This window comes from Bos javanicus, chromosome 20, assembly GCF_032452875.1.
Source record: "Bos javanicus breed banteng chromosome 20, ARS-OSU_banteng_1.0, whole genome shotgun sequence".
Taxonomy (NCBI): Eukaryota; Metazoa; Chordata; class Mammalia; order Artiodactyla; family Bovidae; genus Bos; species Bos javanicus.
Window position 1 is genome coordinate 22,000,952 of NC_083887.1, and position 23,037 is coordinate 22,023,988.

At 41.3% G+C, this 23,037-nt stretch overlaps 1 protein-coding gene across 1 annotated transcript; it reads left to right on the forward strand.

The window, feature by feature from the left end:
• The first annotated feature begins 9,956 nt into the window (after nt 1-9,956).
• LOC133233349 (small ribosomal subunit protein uS8-like) lies at nt 9,957-10,379 on the forward strand. The gene has a single exon (XM_061393144.1). The coding sequence runs from the start codon at nt 9,972-9,974 to the stop codon at nt 10,362-10,364; it is 393 nt and encodes a 130-aa protein (XP_061249128.1). The 5' UTR covers nt 9,957-9,971; the 3' UTR covers nt 10,365-10,379.
• Nucleotides 10,380-23,037: the final 12,658 nt, after the last annotated feature.

The window sequence follows — 23,037 nt, forward strand, 5'->3', positions numbered from 1 at the left end:
ATACAGGTAAGATAGCATTGTTCGATCTTATGGCAGCACAAATACACGGTTGTGATTATCCCACCTGTCCCAGGTCAGAGGGAAGTTGGGAGAAGGGGCTTTCTGGCCCACAGCAGTGGCTGAGGGACCTGTCCCAGAAGAGGGCAGCCAAGAGCTGAGGAGAGACTCGGCTGAGACCAAGGGTGACTATGAAAGAGACTCTTGTCCTTTATGGAAGTTCCCAGAGTCTGGGGCCTGATGAGCTCCAACTTGACTCGACCAGGAATGACGGTTAGTAGTGGAAGCTAGGGTACCAGCTCAGGTACCCCAGAGTGAGATTAAGAGAAAGCAGAAGGTTGCTGGCCTAAATCAAAGTCAACTGAGAGATGATACAAGATCAAGCTCCACAAAAAGAACAGATCGACTCACAAGCTTTTTCTTTTTTTGGCTTTTTCTATTTTTTAATAAAGTATTTTTCCTTTAAAAATATTCACAGTCATTATGATACACTGGAAATTACAACAAAGGTTTGTTCTAAGGATGAATTTGGGGATGCTTTTAGGGCCTGAAGCCAGAAGATAGTTGTGATCTATCACAGTACCAGGCCTTCAAGCTCCCTTGGAGTATGTTTGGGAGTAAGTAAGGGCTAATGCTTAGTTAAAAGCCACCCAGATGTTAACTGAGGCCTTCTATATTTAATAGACAGGATTGGCCTGCTTACTGTGGGAAGTCCAATCCCTCTCTGAGACTGCTGGCAATCTCTGGGAGAGAAGAGGCAAGTGCTGGGTATTACATTCTTGTGGTCACCCTCATCTGTGAAAAGCAAAGCATTTGGACAAATCTTGGCACACTTTACAAATGACCATTATTTCCCTCCTTCATCTTCCTTTCTCCTTCTCTTTTGCTTCTTCCTCCTTCCCCTTGTTACTGTGATGACCTCTGATTATGAGTTCCTGCTTCCACTGGACACTGGTCAGTTAATAGATTGTTTCACTATTTCTTTTTATTTATTTATTTATTTATTTTATTTTATTTTATTTTTAAACTTTTTTTTTTGACATCATTCTCTGCCTTTTTTTTTTTTTAATTTTTTATTCCTTTATTTCTCATGTGTTCCCCATCCTGAACCCTCCTCCCTCCTCCCTCCCCATACCATATTTTTAAACTTTACATAATTGTATTAGTTTTGCCAAATATCAAAATGAATCCATCACAGGTATACATGTGCTTCCCATCCTGAACCCTCCTCCCTCCCCATACCATCCCTCTGGGTCGTCCCAGTGCACTAGCCCCAAGCATCCAGTATCGTGCATTGAACCTGGACTGGCATCTCGTTTCATACATGATATTTTACATGTTTCAATGCCATTCTCCCAAATCTTCCCACCCTCTCCCTCTCCCACAGATTCCATAAGACTGTTCCATACATCAGCGTCACTTTTGCTGTCTTGTACACAGGGTTACTGTTAGCATCTTTCTAAATTCCATATATATGCGTTAGTATACTGTATTGGTATTTTTCCTTCTGGCTTACTTCACTCTGTATAATAGACTCCAGTTTCATCCACCTCATTAGAACTGATTCAAATGTATTCTTTTTAATGGCTGAGTAATACTCCATTGTGTATATGTACCACAGCTTTCTTATCCATTCATCTGCTGATGGACATCTAGGTTGCTTCCATGTCCTGGCTATTATAAACAGTGCTGCGATGAATATTGGGGTACACGTGTCTCTTTCCCTTCTGGTTTCCTCAGTGTGTATGCCCAGCAGTGGGATTGCTGGATCATAAGGCAGTTCTATTTCCAGTTTTTTAAGGAATCTCCACACTGTTCTCCATGGTGGCTGTACTAGTTTGCATTCCCACCAACAGTGTAAGAGGGTTCCCTTTTCTCCACACCCTCTCCAACATTTATTATTTGTAGACTTTTGGATCGCAGCCATTCTGACTGGTGTGAAATGGTACCTCATAGTGGTCTTGATTTGCATTTCTCTGATAATGAGTGATGTTGAGCATCTTTTCATGTGTTTGTTAGCCATCTGTATGCCTTCTTTGGAGAAATGCCTATTTAGTTCTTCGGCCCATGTTTCACTATTTCTTACTCAAGTTGTCATGTTCTGCACCAGGCAAATCCATCTGTGAATCTCATTTCCTTTCGTAGTTGATACACACTAATAACACTACCACTTCCCTCTCCCCCTCAATACACACAGATGTGTATATATCTGTTAACATGAGATTTTTTTGTTTTATCAGAATTCAGTGCAAATTGAGGGTGACAAATGGAGTATGAGTATTTACAACTCAAAAATGAACTCCTACTGTCCACCTGAAATTATTACAACATTGTTAATCAGCTGTGCTGCTGCTGCTGCTGCTAAGTCACTTCAGTCCAATATAAAATAAATTTTTAAAAAAATGAACTCCTTCCACTTGAAAACTTGATTCTTCTTTAAAGTTCTTTTCCCAGGAATTGTTCTATTGGCTTTTCATCCATATAAGGGCTCAGCAACACACTAGCTAGCTTGTTTCTCTTCCTTTCCCCTGGGTGCTATTTCCTCAGCATCCTCTCCTTCCTGGCTTGCAGCCTCCCATGCAAATTCTTAATTCTTTATGCAGAGCACACAGTTCTGGCTGGGGTCTACTTCCAAGCTAAGGTCCGGACCCACTTTTGCATATCCAAACCTATAGAAATACTCAACAAAGCAAAAATGTTCTTATTTGCCATGCTCCATTCTCCTTCTTGGGCTTCCCCAGTGGCTCAGTGGTAAAGAATCCACCTGCCAATGCCAGAGACGTGGGCTTGATCCCTGGGTTGAGAAGACCCCCTGGAGAAGGAAATGGCAGCCCACTCCAGTATTCTTGCCTGGAAAATCCTATGGACAGAGGAGCCTGGCAGGCTGCAGTCCATGGGGTCGCAGAAGAGTCGGACACGACTTAGCAACTAAACAACAACATTCTCCTTACACTGTGGTTGTAAATTTCATTTTCCACTTCTTTTTTGCTCCGGGCAAGTAGAGTGACTGTGTGGATCACAATAAATTCTGTGGAAAATTCTGAAAGAGATGAGAATACCAGACCACCTGACCTGCCTCTTGAGAAATCTGTATGCAGGTCAGGAAGCAATAGTTAGAACTGGACATGGAACAACAGATTGGTTCCAAATAGGAAAAGGAGTACGTCAAGGCTGTATATTGTCCCCTGCTTATTTAACTTATATGCAGAGTACATCATGAGACACGCTGGACTGGAAGAAACACAAGCTGGAATCAAGATCGGCGGGAGAAATCTCAATAACCTCAGATATGCAGATGACACCACCCTTATGGCAGAAAGTGAAGAGGAACTCAAAAGCCTCTTGATGAAAGTGAAAGTGGAGAGTGAAAAAGTTGGCTTAAAGCTCAACATTCAGAAAACGAAGATCATGGCATCCGGTCCCATCCCTTCATGGGAAATAGATGGGGAAACAGTGGAAACAGTGTCAGACTTTATTTTTAGGGGCTCCAAAATCACTGCAGATGGTGAATGCAGCCATGAAATTAAAAGATGCTTACTCCTTGGAAGGAAAGTTATGACCAACCTAGATAGCATATTCAAAAGCAGAGACATTCCTTTGCCAACGAAGGTCCGTCTAGTCAAGGCTATGGTTTTCCTGTGGTCATATATGGATGTGAGAGTTGGACTGTGAAGAAGGCTGAGTGCCAAAGAATTGATGCTTTTGAAGTGTGGTGTTGGAGAAGACTCTTGAGAGTCCCTTGGACTGCAAGGAGATCTAACCAGTCCATTCTGAAGGAGATCAGCCCTGGGATTTCTTTGGGAGGAATGATGCTAAAGCTGAAACTCCAGTACTTTGGCCACCTGATGTGAAGAGTTGACTCACTGGAAAAGACTCTGATGCTGGGAGGGATTGGGGGCAGGAGGAGAAGGGGACGACAGAGGATGAGATGGCTGGATGCCATCACCGACTTGGTGGACATGAGTCTGAGTGAACTCCAGGAGTTGGTGATGGACAGGGAGGCCTGGTGTGCTGTGATTCATGGGGTTGCAAAGAGTTGGACACGACTGAGCGACTGAACTGAACTGAACTGAACTGAACAGGGAGGAAGACACACTGGGAGAGAAGTGGAGCATCCTAGCGAAGAGATTAACATTTGGACAAAAGTATCTGTAGTAACCTGGTAGTTTCAGTCTGGAAGCCCCAAACTTAGAGGAATTCAGTTTGTAGGGAATAACACATACTAAGCGCTTCCCTGGTAGCTCAGATGGTAAAACATCTGCCTGCAATGTGGGAGACATGGGTTCGATCCCTTGGTTGGGAAGATCCCCAGGAGAAGGAAATGGCAACCCACTCCAGTACTCTTGCCTGGAAAATTCCATGGATGGAGGAGCCTGGTAGGCTACAGTCCATGGGGTCACAAAGAGCTGGACACGACTGAGCAACTTCACTGCTACTAATACATACTAAGACTTTTATCCAAAGCAGATTAAAGAAAGAGTAGAGACAAGACCCCCAAAATGAAGCTAATAGGTAAGATAATCAACCAATTCCATGTAATTATAGTCTTCACTTGATAGCCATGGGGTATTGGTTCCAAGAGCCCCTGTGGGTACTAAAACTTGGTGGTGCTCAAGTCCCTTATATAAAATGGTGTAGTGCAATTGGTCTCGGTATCCACAGATACAGAGGGCTGACTGCCCTAGGGGACCTGATAAAGCACATCCGTATTTCTGGTACCTGTGTTGTGGGGCCAGAAGAAAGGATGTGGAAGAAACCCCAACCTTGAAAAATCCATGTGAAAAGGATTTAAGTAAACAACCTAGCTGCTTGATATGGATTTGAAGACTCTCTGACACTCATGATGTAATCAATATTTCTTCCATTTTGTGAGAAAATATGTGTCATTAAAAACTTATTGCTCTCTATTACTCTTAAGGAAGCCACACTAATCACTCTGCAATTCCCCATAAGATAAAGTGTTCCTAATACAACAAGGGTAAAGAAAATATAGTGGTAGTATACCTTCACTGAAAATCTATGGTAACGATAGTATAGCGTTAGTGTAAGCAGACAGACAAAGCAGAGGAACACAATGGAGAGCTTAAAAATATAAACTTGATATTTGACAAATGGCAACCCACTCCAGTGTTCTTGCCTGGAAAATTCCATGGATGGAGGAGCCTGGTGGACTGCAGTGCATGGGGTCGCGAAGAGTCGGACACGACTGAAGCAACTTAGCAGCAGCAGCACCACCACCACAAAACAATCTGGAATGGATAGATAGATGGCTTCTTAGGGAGTATGAGAAAACTGGATCACTGTAGCGACTTCCCTTTCACGTTTCACTTTCATGCATTGGAGAAGGAAATGGCAACCCACTCTACTGTTCTTGCCTGGAGAATCCCCGGGACGGCGGAGCCTGGTGGGCTGCCGTCTATGGGGTCGCACACAGTTGGACATGACTGAAGCAACTTAGCAGCAGCAGCAGAACCACAAAACAATCTGGAATGAATAAATAGATGGCTTCTTAGGTAGTATGAGAAAACTGGATCACTGTACAAAGAAAAATTGAGCTTGATCCTGCATTTTTACTATATGCTAAGAGGATTCAAATTGGATTTTACAACTTATTAACGTAATAGAATATGAAAGGACTATCTTTATGAACCGGGGGAAATCTTTTTAAGCAAGACCCCAAAATATAAACATGAGATAAAGAAATAATTATTATCACTGCATAAAATTTGAAGATTTCTGTTCAATGAAGTATAAACTTAGACAAATGACTAAGAGGAGATATCTATCAGCAATGACTAAAATCTACAGGGCATTAAAACTAAAATATACAACAAGGACCTACTGTATACACAGTGAACTATACTCAATATTTTGTAATAACCTATAAGGGAAAAGAATCTGTAAAAGTATATGTGTGTGTGTGTTTTAAATCACTTTAGGTCTGTCCAACTCTTTGTGACCCCCCCACAGACTGCAGCCCACCTCTGTCAGTGGGATTCTCTAGGCAAGAATACTGGAGTGGGTTGCCATTTCCTCCTCCAGGGGATCTTCCTGATCCAGGGATCAAACCCACATCTCATGTCTCCTGCACTGGCAGGCAGATTCTTTACCATTAGCACCCCCTGGGAAGCTGTCATAAAAGTATATATGCATATATATATATATACACACACACATACATTCATATACAACTGAATCACTTTCCTATACACCTGAAACTAACATAAATATTTCAATTAAAAACAAAAAACTAGAGGGATTTCCCCAGTGGTCCAATGGTTAAGACGCTATGCTTCTAATGCAAGGGGCATGGGTTCAATCCCAGGTTGGGAACTACGATCTCACACGCTGTGCAGTGCAGCCAAAAGAGAAGCTAGAATATACGAAATCAGCAGGAATAAAATTGGAAACGGATTATAAAAATAGATAAAAGATATGAATAGGCAATTTGAAGCAAAGGAAGCCCAAAGGGCTAACAAATAATAAAAAGATACTCAACATCACTAGTAAGCTGATATATCAAAATTGAAGCAAAAATGATACACCAATTTTACAGCCATCAAATTGGCAAAAATTGGAAAAGATGGTGCATATCAGTTTGGCAAGGATATGGAGAAGTAACGTAAACTGGTACAGGTATTCTGGAAGGCATTCTGGCAGAATTCAGTAAAAATGTCAGTGCATGCCTCAGACTCACTTATCTCAGGGAATATACATACCAAAGAAATTCTTGCATGGATCTGAAGGAGAGTTATACAGGGACATCTGTTGCAGTGTTTATGGTAGAAGTATGCTAGGGGATGGGTACATAAAATGCAGTGAATGTGAAATGCTATGCAGGTAGGAGCAAGATATATACAGCAATATGGGTACATCACAGAAGATTAATGCTGAGGGAAAAAAGTAAGAAATAGAACAGAAAAATAGCATATATCATTTGTGTAAATTAAAAACACAGAGATATACTGTATAAAACTATGTATTTCACAAGAACATACGCATATTTTATAATCTGTATTAAACACATTAGAGTGAGGAGAGGAACATGGGTTTGGATTGAGGTTAAAGAAACTAAAATAGACCAGGAATAAGCATTACATAAACGATGTTGATATTAAGCAATGAATTGAGAGGTATGATTAAATTTTCTATAACCGGGGTCTAATATGAAAGTAGAAGATAAATGATGAAAACATATGCTTACTGAGCAATAACCACCTTGAAAATATTATAGTAAGAGTGATAGATAATTACAACAAACATAGTAAAGATATATTTAGGAAAAACTGCATTACTGGATATTTAAAGACAACATGCACAAAAGGATTTTGGAAGGGGGAAAAAGAAAGCAAACAAATACCATAAATATGTTATTCTTTCTAAGTCATTTTATAGCTTAACATTATTCCAATCAAAACACCAATAGGATTTTTCTTCGAAGAAGATAAAGCTGATGGAAAGTTCACTAAAGTGTACTAAATAGGATAAGTTCTCAAAAAATAGCTTCAAAAAGAAGAGCAAAGAGAGGACAGTAGTTTTCAAGATGGCAAATGACAGTATGATACAACAAAAATTTATATAATGGCACAAAACAGATCCATATAAGTGAATAGAAATTTCAGAAACAGAACACTATTATATACCATAATTATAGAATTAAAAATATACTGCAAAATAAAGGCAAAGGAAAGAAAGATTTCATAAGACAACTAGATTATAATCTAGAGAAACTTAAGTGAGAACCATACCTTATATAAATACCAAAATAAATTTGAAGAATATTTTCTTTTTAAAATCAACTCTTGTAAGTAATTTACATATAGTGTTCCATTCGCTCTTAACAATAACTCTGGTGATGGTGATTTAGTCGCTAAGCCATGTCCGACTCTTGGGATCCCATGGACTGTATCCTGCCAGGTTCCTCTGTCCGTGGGATTCTCCAGGTGAGGATACTGGAATGGGTTGCCATTTCCTTCTCCAGAGGATCTTCCCAACCCAGGAACTGAACCCTAGTCTCCTGCATTGCAGGCAGATTCTTTACCCACTGAGCTATGAGGGAACCCCCAATAACTCTTTAAATAGGCATAATTATTATAATAATTTTATAGATGAAAAACTGAAGCAAAGAAAATTAAAAAAAATTTTTTTGACTATATTTTTGGTTGCTGTCTGCAAATATCATTAATCAGCCTAACACAAATGTCCCCAATGTGTCTTTATTCCTTTTGTTGGTTGGAATGAAAGTCATTCTCTCCCAGAGGTTTTCTCCCTTCTGTGCCCAACCTGTGAAGAAATCAATTTCTGCTGTCAATCCAAGCACTAATAATGACTATATAAATTGGCTATACCTTGAGGGAAAATTTACTGGAGATCTAAGTAAGATCTTTGGGAACTCTAAGACTTTCATTTAAATCCAGTCTTGAATACAAGTATTGTAATGGTATCCAGAATGTTTCTTAGGGCTGTTTCCAAATGAAAAAAATAGGTCTACTGAAGGTCCTAATAATGGAATTTTGTTCTGAAGACTGATTTTGGCAACTGAAGAAGTTTGTATGCCTTTGCTATGACGATTAAAAGAACCAATGCTATCATTTCTCATGAGATCCAAAATCAATGTTCTTTAAATTTTGTTACTTTGCTTGATTATTCTACTAAATTGTTTTTGTCCCCCTCAAATTGTGCTTTAAATCTGTATCTTTTTGGCCAGGAGCTATGTGAGTTGTATTTGTCTGTGCTTTCTATGGGACAGATACCACAGATAATTTTTTTAAGGAGAAATGACAGCATAAGAAGCACATCAGAGTTCTGTTAGCTCATGGCTTCAGCTTCCCATTGTGTATGTAGCTTTGCTTCCAGAAGAATTAGTTGCTTATAATTTAAAAATGCTGCTGCTGCTGCTAAGTCCCTTCAGTAGTATCTGACTCTGTGCGACCCTGTAGATGGCAGCCCACCAGGCTCCTCCATCCTTGGGATTCTCCAGGCATACTGGAGTGGGTTGCCATTTCCTTCTCCACTGCATGCATACATGCTAAGTCGCTTCAGTCGTGTCCGACTCTGTGTGACCCCATAGACGGCAGCCCACCAGGCTTCTCTGTCCATAGGATTCCCCAGGCAAGAATACTGGAGTGGGTTGCCATTTCCTTCTCCAATAACTTAAGAGTATATAAAAATAAATTTAACCAAGCAGGTATCAGTTATCACTGAAATTACAGTATGAAAATTATCTCTGTCTTTGGGGAGAACAATTAAAATGAAAGTACTGTGGTTAAAAACTAGAACAAAATTAAAAGAACTGGTAGAGTAAGATCAATGAAGCTAAAATATCATATGCATGGGGATTATAGCAAGGTACTTCCCAAGTTAAAGCTAATGAGAAATGAAATTAGATAGATTCAAGAATGTAATGGATGAGTTCAACCACTTGTACAAATGATATAACAAAGAAATTGTCTTTAATATTAACTGAAGAATTCAGAAAATATCTAAATCCAGTCAAAGAGTCTTGTGTTTCAGGAAGGCATGTTAACTGTTGTGACCCAGAAAATATCAGCTAGGGGTCAAAAATTCAAAGACCCAAAGAGAATATAAAGACTCAGGCAGTTAATATAAATATAAATCAAGATAAAAAAAAAATAGCAACCTACTGGGGACTTCCTTGGTGGTCTGGTGGCTAAGACTTCTTGCTCCCAATACAGGGAGCCCAGATTTCATCCCTTGTCAGGAAACTAGGTCCCACACACCACAGCTAAGAGCTTGCATGCCTCAGCTAAAGATTCCACATGCTGCAACGAAGTGCCGCATATTCTTAAAAGCCATTAAAGAATAGCAACCTACAGACTGACATATTTGCAAATCATAGATTCTATAAGAGGCTAATATCTAGAATATATTAAAAAAATCTGAGAATTCCCTGACAGTCCAGTGGACAAGACTCTGTGGCCTGCCTCTTTCCACCATCTTTCTGTGCCACCAGAATGGTGCACATGAATGTCCTGGCTGATGTTCTCAAGAGTATCAACGATGCCAAAAAGAAAGGCAAATGCCAGGTCCTTATTAGGCCATGCTCCAAAGTCATCGTCAAGTTTCTAACAGTGATGATGAAGCATGGTTACATTGGCGAATTTGAAATCATTGATGATCACAGGGCTGGGAAAATTGTTGTGAACCTCACAGGCAGGCTAAATAAGTGTGGAGCGATCAGCCCCAGATTTGATGTGCAACTTAAAGATCTAGAAAAATGGCAGAATAACCTGCTCCCATCCTATCAGCTTGGTTTCATTGTACTGACAACCTCAGCTGGCATCATGGACCATGAAGCAGCAAGAAGAAAACATACAGGAGGGAAAATCCTTGGATTCTTTTTCTAGGGATTTAATACATACAAATAAAATGCCTCAGAGGATTCTGGTGCTTCCTTAAGTCATTTTGAACTTTGTACAGCAGAATAGCAAGAGCGTCTTCAGGAGCATACAGCCTTTGTGTTAATTGGTGAATGCTGTTTCCTTGAAGTACAAGAAAGTTTTGACTTGGCGTAAATTTCACCATCATCCTTGTGGCTCATCAGAGGAAGGTGTGTCTGGTCCTGGATGGTTGACTCTGGTTTGGGGTCCAGATGGTGAAGCTGCCTCTTCTGGAGTCTTAAATTAACCCTTGAATGAGTGGTGCCTTTCCTATTTTTAGCCTGATAGAAATCACATTTCATGCCCTAACAATATGATAACAGTTATAGTTGACTATGTAAGTACTCATAAGGAAGCAGATAATTAGAGCCCTACAGCTCACTAAGACTCAAAGTAAATTTGGATGGCATATCGGGGACATGCCAGCAGTATGTGCTTAAAAAATGCCATTCTTTTTAAAAAACCAGTACTGTAAACCTATCACCAAGTGTATTCTGGAATTGGGCAGAATTAGTAAGAGCAGTGCTGTGCAGTAGGCATCTAACAAGAGCCACATGTGTATTCAAAACTTCTGGAAGCCACATTAAAACAAGGAAAGAGAAACTTTTTTTTTTTCTTAAAATAACATTTTGTGTTCAAAAGTTAAAATTTCACCATATAGATAATATGGGGGGAAAAAAAAAGACTCTGTGGCCTCACTGCTGAGGGCCCAGTTTCAATCCCTGGCTCGGAAACTTAGATCGCATAAGCCGTGAGGCATGGTCAAACAAACAAACAAAAAACCTGTAACTCAACAATAATTTAAAAACACAAATAATCCAATTTAAAAAATGGTTAAAGAACTTGGGCTTCCCTTGTGACTCAGCTACTAAAGAATCCGCCTGCAATGCGGAAGACCTGGATTCGATCCTGGGTTGGGATTTCGATCCTGGAGAAAGGAAAGGCTACCCACTCCAGTGTCTTAGCCTGGAGAATTCCATGGACTATATAGTCCATGGGGTCTCAAAAAGTCGAACATGACTGAGCGACTTGCACTTTCACTTAAAGAACTTGACTAGATATTTCTAAGAATGCCTACAAAAACCCAATAAGTACTTGAGAAAACACTCAATATTACTAATTGTTACAAAAATGTAAATCAAAACCACACTGAGATAGCTTTTCACACCCATTAGAATGGCTACTGTTTAAGAAGCAGAAAATAAGGAACGCTGGCAAGGATATGGAGAAATTGGAATTCTTGTGTATTGCTGGCAGGAATGTAAAGTACAGTCAAACAATATAATAGCTCATCAAAAAATTCAAAATAGAATGACCATATGATTTCAGCAATTCCACTTCTGGGTAAGTATATACCCAAAAGAACTGAAAGCAGGTACTCAAAATATAGGGTGGCCCTGATGGCTCAGAGGATAAAGAATCCCCCTGAATGCAGGAGACACGTGAGACATGGGTTCAATCTCTGGGTCAGGAAGATCCCCTAGAGGAGGAAATGCCAATCCACTCCAGTACTCTTGCCTGGAAAATCCTATGGACAGAGGAGCCTGGTGGGCTAAGTTCATGGGGTCTCAAAGAGTCGGACACGACTTAGCAACTGAACACGCATGCACACACACACTCATTCAAAAGATATCTGTACACCCATATTCCTAGCAGCATTATTTACAAGAGCCAAAAGATGAAGGCAACCAAGGTGTCAATCAACAGGTGACTAGATAAACAAAATGTGGTATATGCATACAATGGAACATTATTCAGCCTTAAAAGGAGGAAATTCAGACACATACTGTCACAGTGATGAATCTTAAGGAAACTATGCTAAGAGAAATAAGCCAGTCACCAAAAAGTAAATATTGGATAATGGCATTTATTTGAGGTAGCTTGAGCAGTCAAACTCATAGAGATAGAAAGTAGAATATGGTTGCCAAGGACTTGAGGAAGAGAGTAATAACAGGGACTTATTTTTTAATGGGTGCAGAGTTTCAGAACTGCAAGATGAAAAGAGTTCTGGAGATTAGCTGCCCAACAATGTGAATGTATTCAACACTACTAAACTGTCTACTTAAAAATAGCTAACATGACAAAATTTATGTTCTGTGTATTTTGCCACAATTAAAAACAGCAGCAACAACAACAACATTATATCTGTCAGTAGACTTGAGTAAAGGAGAGACAATTAGAAGTGATAAATAAGATAATCACACATATGTATTAGCTGAGATAAGCTAATGTCAGAGGTTTCTTGGGTTTAGATAATTGTTGCTGCACAGGAATGTGGGTCCAGTATTGTCTAATGCTCTAGTTTTTTAAAATCTGAAATTTCATTAAAATACCCTGACAATTATCATTAACCAATTTAAATATTTTAAAAATTCTGTGCAAAGATGAGCAAAATGTTGACAAATGTAGAAGCTAGGTGATGGGCATACAGTGACTCACTATATATCCCTTCTCCTTTTCTGTATGTTTGAAATTCTTATAGTAAAAAGTTAAATAAAAAAAGAAAGCCTATCTCGGCCAAATAAAATATGTCAGCTAGCCATGGGCTATAAATTATAATTATAGTGCTAAGCACTGTAGAACACAAGTTCCATGAGGGCAGGGATGTCACCTCAGTGACTTGAATGGTGCTGGGAACACAGTAGAAAGTCGGTCCATGTTTGTGGAATTAATAAATGAAGGAAGGAAACATACCTTTTAATAGTGCCTGTGCAGGTGTTGTGTTGGACACTTAACACTACCGCTGGATAATTGTGCTTTATTTTTTTCTAAAGAAATATTTAGCATATACAGAATGGTCTGCATTGCCTGTATAAAAGATCAGTTAAGAAAAAGAGTTCAGAGAGACTGGTTTTTTTCCTATTGCTTCATAAACTTAGTGGCTTAAAACAACACAGATATATTATCTTAAAATTTTGGAGGTCAGAAATCCCAATTGGTCTAGAATGGGCTAGAATCAAGATGTTTAGCAGGGCTGTGGTCCCTCTGGAGGCCCCATGGGAGAATCTATTGCCTTGCCTTTTCCAGTTTCTATAAGCTGCCTGCAGTCCCTGACTTGTGGCTGCTTCCTTTATAGTCAAATTCAGCAACGGCTGATTCAGTCTTTCTCACCTTGTGTCACTCTGACACTGAGCTTTCCACCTGCCTCTTTCATGTTTAAAGACACTGTGAGTACATTGGCCCTCCAAGATAATCTGAAATAATCTCTCTCTCTCTTTTTAAGGTCTGCTGTTGCAGTCTGACTAGTGTTGCAGTCAATATGCCAGCAAATGTGGAAAACTCAGCAGTGGCCACAGGACTGGAAAAGGTCTGTTTTCATCCCAGTCCCAAAGAAGGGCAATGCCAAAGAATGCTCAAACTACCACACAATTGCACTCATCTCACGCACTAGTAAAGAAATGCTCAAGATTTTCCAAGCCAAGCTTCAACAGTATGTGAACCGTGAACTTCCTGATGTTCAAGCTGGATTTAGAAAAGGCAGAGGAACCAGAGATCAAATTGCCAACATCTGCTGGATCATGGAAAAATCAAGAGAGTTCCAGAAAAACATCTACTTCTGCTTTATTGACTACGCCAAAGCCTTTGACTGTGTGGTCACAACAAACTGTGGAAAACTCTGAACGAGATGGGAATAGACCACCTGACCTGCCTTTCGAGAACTCTGTATGCAGGACAGGAAGCAACAGTTAGAACTGGACATGGAACAACAGACTGGTTCCAAATAGGAAAAGGAGTATGTCAAGGCTGTATATTGTCACCCTACTTATTTAACTTGTATGCAGAGTACATCATGAGAAACACTGGGCTGGATGAAGCACAAGCTGGAATCAAGATTGCCAGGAGAAATATCAATAACCTCAGATATGCAGATGACACCACCCTTATGGCAGAAAGTGAAGAAGAACTAAAGAGTCTCTTGATGAAAGTGAAAGAGGAGAGTGAAAAAGTTGGTTTAAAACTCAACATTCAGAAAACTAAGATCATGGCATCTGGTCTCATCACTTCATGGCAAATAGATGGGGAAACAGTGGAAATAGTGACAGACTTTATTTTTGGGGGGATCCAAAATCACTGCAGATGGTGACTGTAGCCATGAAATTAAAAGACGCTTGCTCCTTGGAAGAAAATTTATAATCAACCTAGACAGCATATTAAAAAGCAGAGACATTACTTTGCCAACAAAGGTCCATACAGTCAAAGCTATGGTTTTTCCTGTAGTCATGTGAGAGTTGGACTACAAAGAAACCCGAGCACCGAAGAATTGATGCTTTTGAACTGTGGTATTGGAGAAGACTCTTGAGAGTCCCTTGGACAGTAAGGAGATCCAACCAGTCCATCCTAAAGGAAATCAGTCCTGAGTATTCATTGGAAGGACTGATGCTGAAACTGAAGCTCCAATACTTTGGCCATCTGATGCGAACAGCTGACTCATTTGAAAAGACCCTGATGCTGGGAAAGATTGAAGGCAGGAGGAAAAGGGGACGACAGAGGATGAGATGGTTGGATGGTATCACCAACTCAACGGACATGAGTTTGAGTAAACTCCGGGAGTTGGTAATGGAGAGGGAGGTCTGGCGTGCTGCAGTCCATGGGTTCACAAAGAGTCAGACACGACTGAGTGACTGAACTGAACTGAATTGATTAGCAATCTTAATTCCATCTATTATCTTTAATTCCCCTTTTACATAGAACACAACAGGACTTAAAGATTCCAGGGATTAAGATATAGACATCTTTGAAGAGGGAATTATTCTGCCTTCTCGGGGCTAAAGTGGGTATCATGCCTCCATATCTGAGCAGCCAAAAGGGCACACTAGCCACCGAGAGGATCCCCCTATAATGCAGACTGGTGTACCTGTATTCCATACATATGTGTCTGTCTTTAGTACATATGTGTATCTTTCTTTCATAGACCTGTTTTTTTTTTTTACAGCCTGATCACAGTACATATTAAAACCATATAATTTCCCTTTTATTAATACCACGTTCAAACAGTTATATGCATATGTACTTATGCATATATATTTTCAAGATACAGAGTATTCTGTCCAGGCAATATTAATACATTCTCCATTTGGCAGTTGCACATTTAGGATGCTGGTTCTAGCTTTTTGTACATTTTCTGGACAATGAGAAGTTCATTCTCTTGGTATATACAAAAAGATGGAATTTTTGAACTTGAGGGCTCAATTCTAGATTGTGGTGAACACAGCAAAGTTCTGCCGTTATATGTGGCTATTCCCCAGTCACCATCTGTCTCTCTCACTGGGCATTTCTTATAAACAAAGCAAAGACATCATAAATGGAAAGTCATCTTAAATGGAAGTTGAAATGAGTTCTGACTTTTATACAAAGATGACATCATAGACAAAGGATAACACAGCCTATCATGATATCAAAATAAAAGCAAGGACTTTTAAGGCCAAGAAGGCAAATGGAAAGACAGCCACAGAAGGCCCACTATTTACTTGTCTTCTTGATGTATAACACACTGTGACTCTAAAGGAAGCGCAAGGGCCAAGGAGTATACCAGGAACAACACACGAAGAAGACGGACAACGGCACACTGGTGTTTCCTATATCTGCCAAGGTCAACAAGCCTTGGATCAAGCATTCTCTGAAAAATCCTCACAACATTGACATGGCTGAAATTGACATCCTGATCAGGCATGATGGAACATACATTCACCTGACCTTTGATTCCGGTGACTTAGTGCTGCCAACAGCGACTTCACTGGTGGTCCAGTGACTGAGAATCCACGCTCCCAATGCAGGGAGCCCAGGTTTGATCCCTGGTCAGGGAACTAGATCCCACATGCTGCAACTAAGACCCAGAGAAGCCAAATTTTTGGCTGCACTGGGTCTTCATTGCTGTGTGTGGGCTTTCTCTTGTTGCTGCAAGCAAGGGCTACTCTTTGTTGCGGTGAGCAGGCCTTTTCCATTGTGAAGGCTTCTCTTGTTGCAGAGCACAGGCCTTCAGAGCATGGACTCAGTAGTTGTGGTACTAGGGCTTAGTTGCTCTGTGGCATGTAGAATCTTCTGGACCAGGAACCCATGTCCCCTGCATTGGTAGGCAGGTTCTTATCACTGTACCACCAGGGAAGTCCCCAAACTCTTTAATATGGGCAGCTCATAATATTTTGAGATATTAGTTTCAAATTTCTCCCCATATTTTCCACTTGTTCTTTCCTCATTCAAGCAGATAGCTGTTTCTTCATTTCTGCAACAGGTCAGAAAACACAAGCCCATCAGATATCCTGTATATCTCCAAAATCTCAATCAATCCCATGAGGAACTGAGAGTTTTCCAGAAGTAGAAAGGAAAGAGTGTGTGGGACAAAGAGTTTGGATAAAGCTGTTGAGAGGGAGATGGTTCTTCATCCAGGGTGCAGACAGATGTCACAGGCTGCAGGGCAGACAGGGTGCGTCTCTGGAGCTTGTTTGAGTAGCAGAGAGCCCCATGGTGGTCCCAGGCAGCATCTCCGGAGGATGCAGTAAGATTTCCAAGAGAAATGATTGCAGGGGACATGTAGGGCAGGGAGTACAAACTCAAATAGCTGTAGGGCCAGGAAGTTTCCACTAATCAGCAAAAAGGCTCTCCAGCACGAAACCACTACTTAGTTCCAGCCTAGTGTTGTCATGTGAGAATGTGGAATCCAAATTACCATCTCTCTCAATTAAAACAATTAATAAATCTGGATGCTACAAAACAAATCTCCTGATTGTTAATGTTGCAGTTAATGCACATGTCTAAATGCCACTATGTGGGCCAAAATAAAATCATCCACTGAGTCCCATGTGTCAAGTGTGACAGGACTGCACAAAGCCACTGGACTGGAACAAGCTACTTGGACAGGAACAAGGGCCGGCTCCACTGTAGTCTGTGCACAGAGAGAGAGTCAGTGACCAGAGGCCCCTACTCCACCTCTGCAGCTTTGACTTTGTTGGCACTTTCTTTGTTGAATATACCTAGGTAAAACTAAAGAGTGACTGTTCATCTCTTGTCAGCCCAACATGATCGATCTTGAAGAAATAATTAAATTCATTCATGAAAATTAATGGATTGTGACATATCTTTCGGGTGTGAGTTCATGGGCTGAGATTCACGCCTGTTACACAATTAAAGGTATCTAACCCCCCTGTGGTTTAAAAAGACTTCCCTGGTGTCTCAGATGGTAAAGCATCTGCCTACAATGTGGGAGACCCGAGTTCGATCCCTGGGTCAGGAACATCCCCTGGAAGAGGAAATGGCAGCCCACTCCAGTATTCTTGCCTGGAAAATCCCATGGACAGAGGAGCCTGGTAGGCTACAGTCCATGGGGCCGCAAAGAGTTGGACACGACTGAGCGTCTTCACTCACTTACTTAACCCCCCTGTGATCAGGCCTATGTCCTACTTACAACCTCCTCTCCACTTCAGGCTCCGGTTAACTGAACGCACTCATATCATATTCTTCGATGACAAAGCCAGAACAGTCATTCCCTTCATGTACCCTCACATTCTGCCCCGGGCTGCGCTTACTCTGGTCCTTCTCTTGGAATGCCCTTCCCCATCCTCATTTCTGCCTATAAAAACCTATCATCTTTTTTATTTAACTAGAGGATAATTGCTTTACAATGTTGTGTTGGTTTCTGCTATACAGGAATAGTTATGATATATAGTTATGTATATAACTATATATAAATATAGTTATGATATATAGTTATAGATAAAACTATATATATATTCCCTCCCTCTTGAACCTGCCTCCCCTCTCCCATCCCGCCCCTCTAGCTTGTCGCAGAGCACTAGGCCAGGCCCCCTGTGTTGTACAGCTTCCCACTGGCTGTCTATTTTATACATGATGGTGTATAGGTCTCCTTCCCCTACTGTGTCCACAAGCCCTTTCTCTACATCTGCATCTCTATTCATGCCCTGCAAATAGAATTCTGGGCTTCTTCAAAAGGTGATAAGATATATATGAAACCTATCATCTATTTAGAATCCATCTTTTTCCTGTCTGTTCTCAAGAGCAAGTGGCCTTGTCTATACTGTGGCTCTTTAGGGAGGGGCCTTGCCTGACACTGAGTCATAAATGTTTCCCTTTGCTTTATGGATGAGCCTTGCCTTAAGATTTTTGCTTCTGCCATGGTCACAGAACAGGCCTGAAAAATGATGGCTGACTGGACTTGAATCACACAATGTGTTGTGGCTTAGGAGATGCAGCTGTGTGATTTTCCTTGGAGTTTGGAAACCAAACAATGAATTCCATTGTTTCTGCAATGGACACTGCCATGCGGCACGTAAGAGTCCTTTCAGAAAGGAAGGGCCTATTCCCCCAGCTGCCAGGGGTGTTGGGAGGAGTCAGCCCTGGGCTGTCAGCCTTCTTTGGTGATTGCTGGGACTTCAAGCAGGGCAAAGACTAATAGAGTTTTGCCAAGAAAATGCACCGGTCATAACAATCACCCTCTTCCAACAACACAAGAGAAGACTCTATACATGGACATCACCAGATGGGGGTCAACACCGAAATCAGGTTGATTATATTCTTTGCAGCCAAAGATGGAGAAGCTCTATTCAGTCAGCAAAAACAAGACCAGGAGCCGACTGTGGCTCAGATCATGAACTCCTTATTGCCAAATTCAGACTTAAATTGAAGAAAGTAGGGAAAACCACTAGACCATTCAGGTATGACCTAAACCAAATCCCTTATGATTATACAGTGGAAGTGAGAAATAGATTTAAGGGCCTAGATCTGATAGATAGAGTGCCTGATGAACTATGGAATGAGGTTCGTGACATTGTACAGGAGACAGGGATCAAGACCATCCCCATGGAAAAGAAAGGCAAAAAAGTAAAATGGCTGTCTGGGGAGGCCTTACAAATAGCTGTGAAAAGGAGAGAAGCGAAAAGCAAAGGAGCAAGGGAAAGATATAAGCATCTGAATGCAGAGTTCCAAAGAATAGCAAGAAGAGATAAGAAAGCCTTCTTAAGCAATCAATGCAAAGAAATAGAGGAAGACAACAGAATGGGAAAGACTAGAGATCTCTTCAAGAAAATCAGAGATACCAAAGGAACATTCAATGCAAAGATGGGCTCGATAAAGGACAGAAATGGTATGGACCTAACAGAAGCAGAAGATATTAAGAAGAGGTGGCAAGAATACACAGAAGAACTGTACAAAAAGATCTTCACGACCTAGATAATCACGATGGTGTGATCACTCACCTAGAGCCAGACATCCTGGAATGTGAGGTCAAGTGGGCCTTAGCAAGCATCACTATGAACAAAGCTAGTGGAGGTGATGGAATTCCAGTTGAGCTATTTCAAATCCTGAAAGATGATGCTGTGAAAGTGCTGCACTCAATATGCCAGCAAATTTGGAAAACTCAGCAGTGGCCACAGGACTGGAAAAGGTCAGTTTTCATTCCAATCCCTAAGAAAGGCAATGCCAAAGAATGCTCAAACGACCACACAATTGCACTCATCTCACACGCTAGTAAAGTAATGCTCAAAATTCTCCAAGCCAGGTTTCAGCAATATGTGAACCATGAACTTCCTGATGTTCAAGCTGGTTGTAGAAAAGGCAGAGGAACCAGAGATCAAATTGCCAGCATCTGCTGGATCATGGAAAAAGCAAGAGAGTTCCAGAAAAACATCTATTTCTGCTTTATTGACTATGCCAAAGCCTTTGACTGTGTGGATCACAATAAACAGTGGAAAATTCTGAGAGAGATGGGACTACCCGACCACCTGATCTGCCTCTTGAGAAATTTGTATGCAGGTTAGAAAGCAACAGTTAGATCTGGACATGGAACAACAGACTGGTTCCAAATAGGAAAAGGAGTTCATCAAGGCTGTATATTGTCACCCTGTTTATTTAACTTATATGCAGAGTACATCATGAGAAACGCTGGACTGGAAGAAACACAAGCTGGAATCAAGATTGCCAGGAGAAATCTCAATAACCTCAGATATGCAGATGACACCACCCTTATGGCAGAAAGTGAAGAGGAACTCAAAAGCCTCTTGATGAAAGTGAAAGTGGAGAGTGAAAAAGTTGGCTTAAAGCTCAACATTCAGAAAACGAAGATCATGGCATCCGGTCCCATCCCTTCATGGGAAATAGATGGGGAAACAGTGCAAACAGTGTCAGACTTTATTTTTCTGGGCTCCAAAATCACTACAGATGGTGACTGCAGCCATGAAATTAAAAGACGCTTACTCCTTGGAAGGAAAGTTATGACCAACCTAGTTAGCATATTGAAAAGCAGAGACATTACTTTGCCAACAAAGGTCTGTCTAGTCAAGGCTATGGTTTTTCCTGTAGTTATGTATGGATGTGAGAGTTGGACTGTGAAGAAGGCTGAGCGCCGAAGAATTGATGCTTTTGAACTGTGGTGTTGGAGAAGACTCTTGAGAGTCCCTTGGACTGCAAGGAGATCCAACCAGTCCATTCTGAAGGAGATCAGCCCTGGGATTTCTTTGGAAGGAATGATGCTAAAGCTGAAACTCCAGTACTTTGGCCAACTCACGTGAAGAGTTGACTCATTGGAAAAGACTCTGATGCTGGGAGGGATGGGGGGCAGTAGGAGAAGGGGACGACAGAGGATGAGAGGGCTGGATGGCATCACTGACTCGATGGACGTGAGTCTCAGTGAACTCCGGGAGTTGGTGATGGACAGGGAGGCCTGGCATGCTGCGATTCATGGGGTCGCAAAGAGTTGGACACGACTGAGCGACTGATCTCATCTGATCTGATCTGGGACTTTAAGAAAACTGTCTCTCTTCAGATCACCTGTCCTTTCAGGGCTGCCCTGCAGCCAATGACTAATAAATCTGGAGCATACAGACTCTTTCTCCCCAGCTTTGGATAACTCTGACGGGCCATCAAGCTACAGGATAACCTTGCGTGGCCCACTGACGCCCTTGCTGGACCTGCGTATCTGCTAGATTTCCCAATCTCGCTTTCCACCTTCCTTTCCTCAGGTGTTGATCCTGAGAGCACTCCCTAATGGAAATCACATGCTAACTTCTGCCACAGAGTCTATTTCTGAGAAACCCAGCTTGAAAAAGGTTCCATGTCAATTAGCTACTATTATCTTGTAAATTTACTGCTGTTCATTCAGACAACAGACACGTCAAATCCACATTAATTATGCTTATTTTGTAACATAAATTCAGTGAAAGAGTAAAAAGAAGGAAAGATGAAAACATAGAGTGGGAAAATAGGTAGTGATTACTGAATTGTAAAAGAACATAAATTAGTGTCATGAATTTAAAATTGTTTATTACTGTTTTGTTCCATAAAATAACTTGGTGTGTCAATGATCATTTCAATAAAATTAACATTGTGTTCAGCAAAATTTACAGAGCATTCTAACAGTTGTGCCATTTGCTTTATGTTTCTCTCCTCAATTTTCTCCAATCGACAGCTCTTTGCCATGAAAGTTGGGGTTTGGTTTGTTCCCGGGAGCATCCTGGCCAAACATCTTTGGGGGAAAAAAATTAAGTGAATTCCCTTTCAGTAGCTTCATCTCTAAATGTGCTTGACAAAGATAAGGAAGAAGACTCGTCTATGTCAAGCAAGTGGGCAACAAAGATGCTGGCAAGATCCTTCTACCCTGTTCTGCTCTTGACTGTGAGCAGTAAGTAAGAGCAGAGGGAACGTGAAGGTGGCCCCCTAGGCTAATGATGAGCTGGGATGTGCCAAAGGCCAGCAATGAGAGGCCGTGGAGCTACAGGAGGTGGACAGCACAGGAGAGGTCAGGGTGCCAACAGGAAGACTGAAAGCTCTTCATTATTAACATTTAAGGGTACAGGTTCTAGATTAGTCTGCTTGGATACAGAATCCTGGTTCTGTCTCTAGCTGTGTGACCTTGAACAAGGTCACTTAACTCCTTTGAACTAGTTTCCTGAAACTTAAAATAAGGATAAGGACAAGTCTTACTCTGTAAATTAGTCAGGATGAGTAAATGAGTTGTTACCACTAAAGCACCTGAAGCAATGCCCAGCTATGAAATTGCTTAATGAATGTTAGTGAAAGCGTTAATTGCTCAGTCATGTCTGACTCTCTGCGACCCCATGGACTGTAGCCTGCCCTGCTACTCTGTCCATGGAATTCTCCAGGCAAGAATACTAGAGTGGGTAGCCATTCTTTTTCCAGGGGATCTTCCTCATCCAGGGATCAAACCCACGTCTCTCACATTTCACGCAGATTCTTTCCATCTGAGAAGCCCCAAATGAATGTTAGGCCTGGCCCTTCTAGACTGGGAGTTGGAGGCTGACCTCCCTAAGCCCCCAGGAATGAGCAAAGTGCATAGGACACAGCATCAGCAATAGCAGAAGATGGCCTATCTTTTATTATATTATTTAATTCAACTGACATTAATTAGCACCTAATAAATGGGGTGACCTGTGGGGACCCAAAGATAATTCAGACTGAGACCCTCTGTCCCAAAAGTCTAATGGCAGGTAAGGAGCATATGGTCACCTGGCTTCTGGTGCGCGGAGACCCATCCTTTGAGATTCACGGGGAAGTGAGGGTCAGGGTGACACTTCACCGGTGCATAGTCATTTTGTGCAGAAAGCCCGCCTTGCAGAGGCCACTGCTATAGGGCAAAGGGCATGGCTGTTGGACTAAGACTGGCCTGACTTTGAAT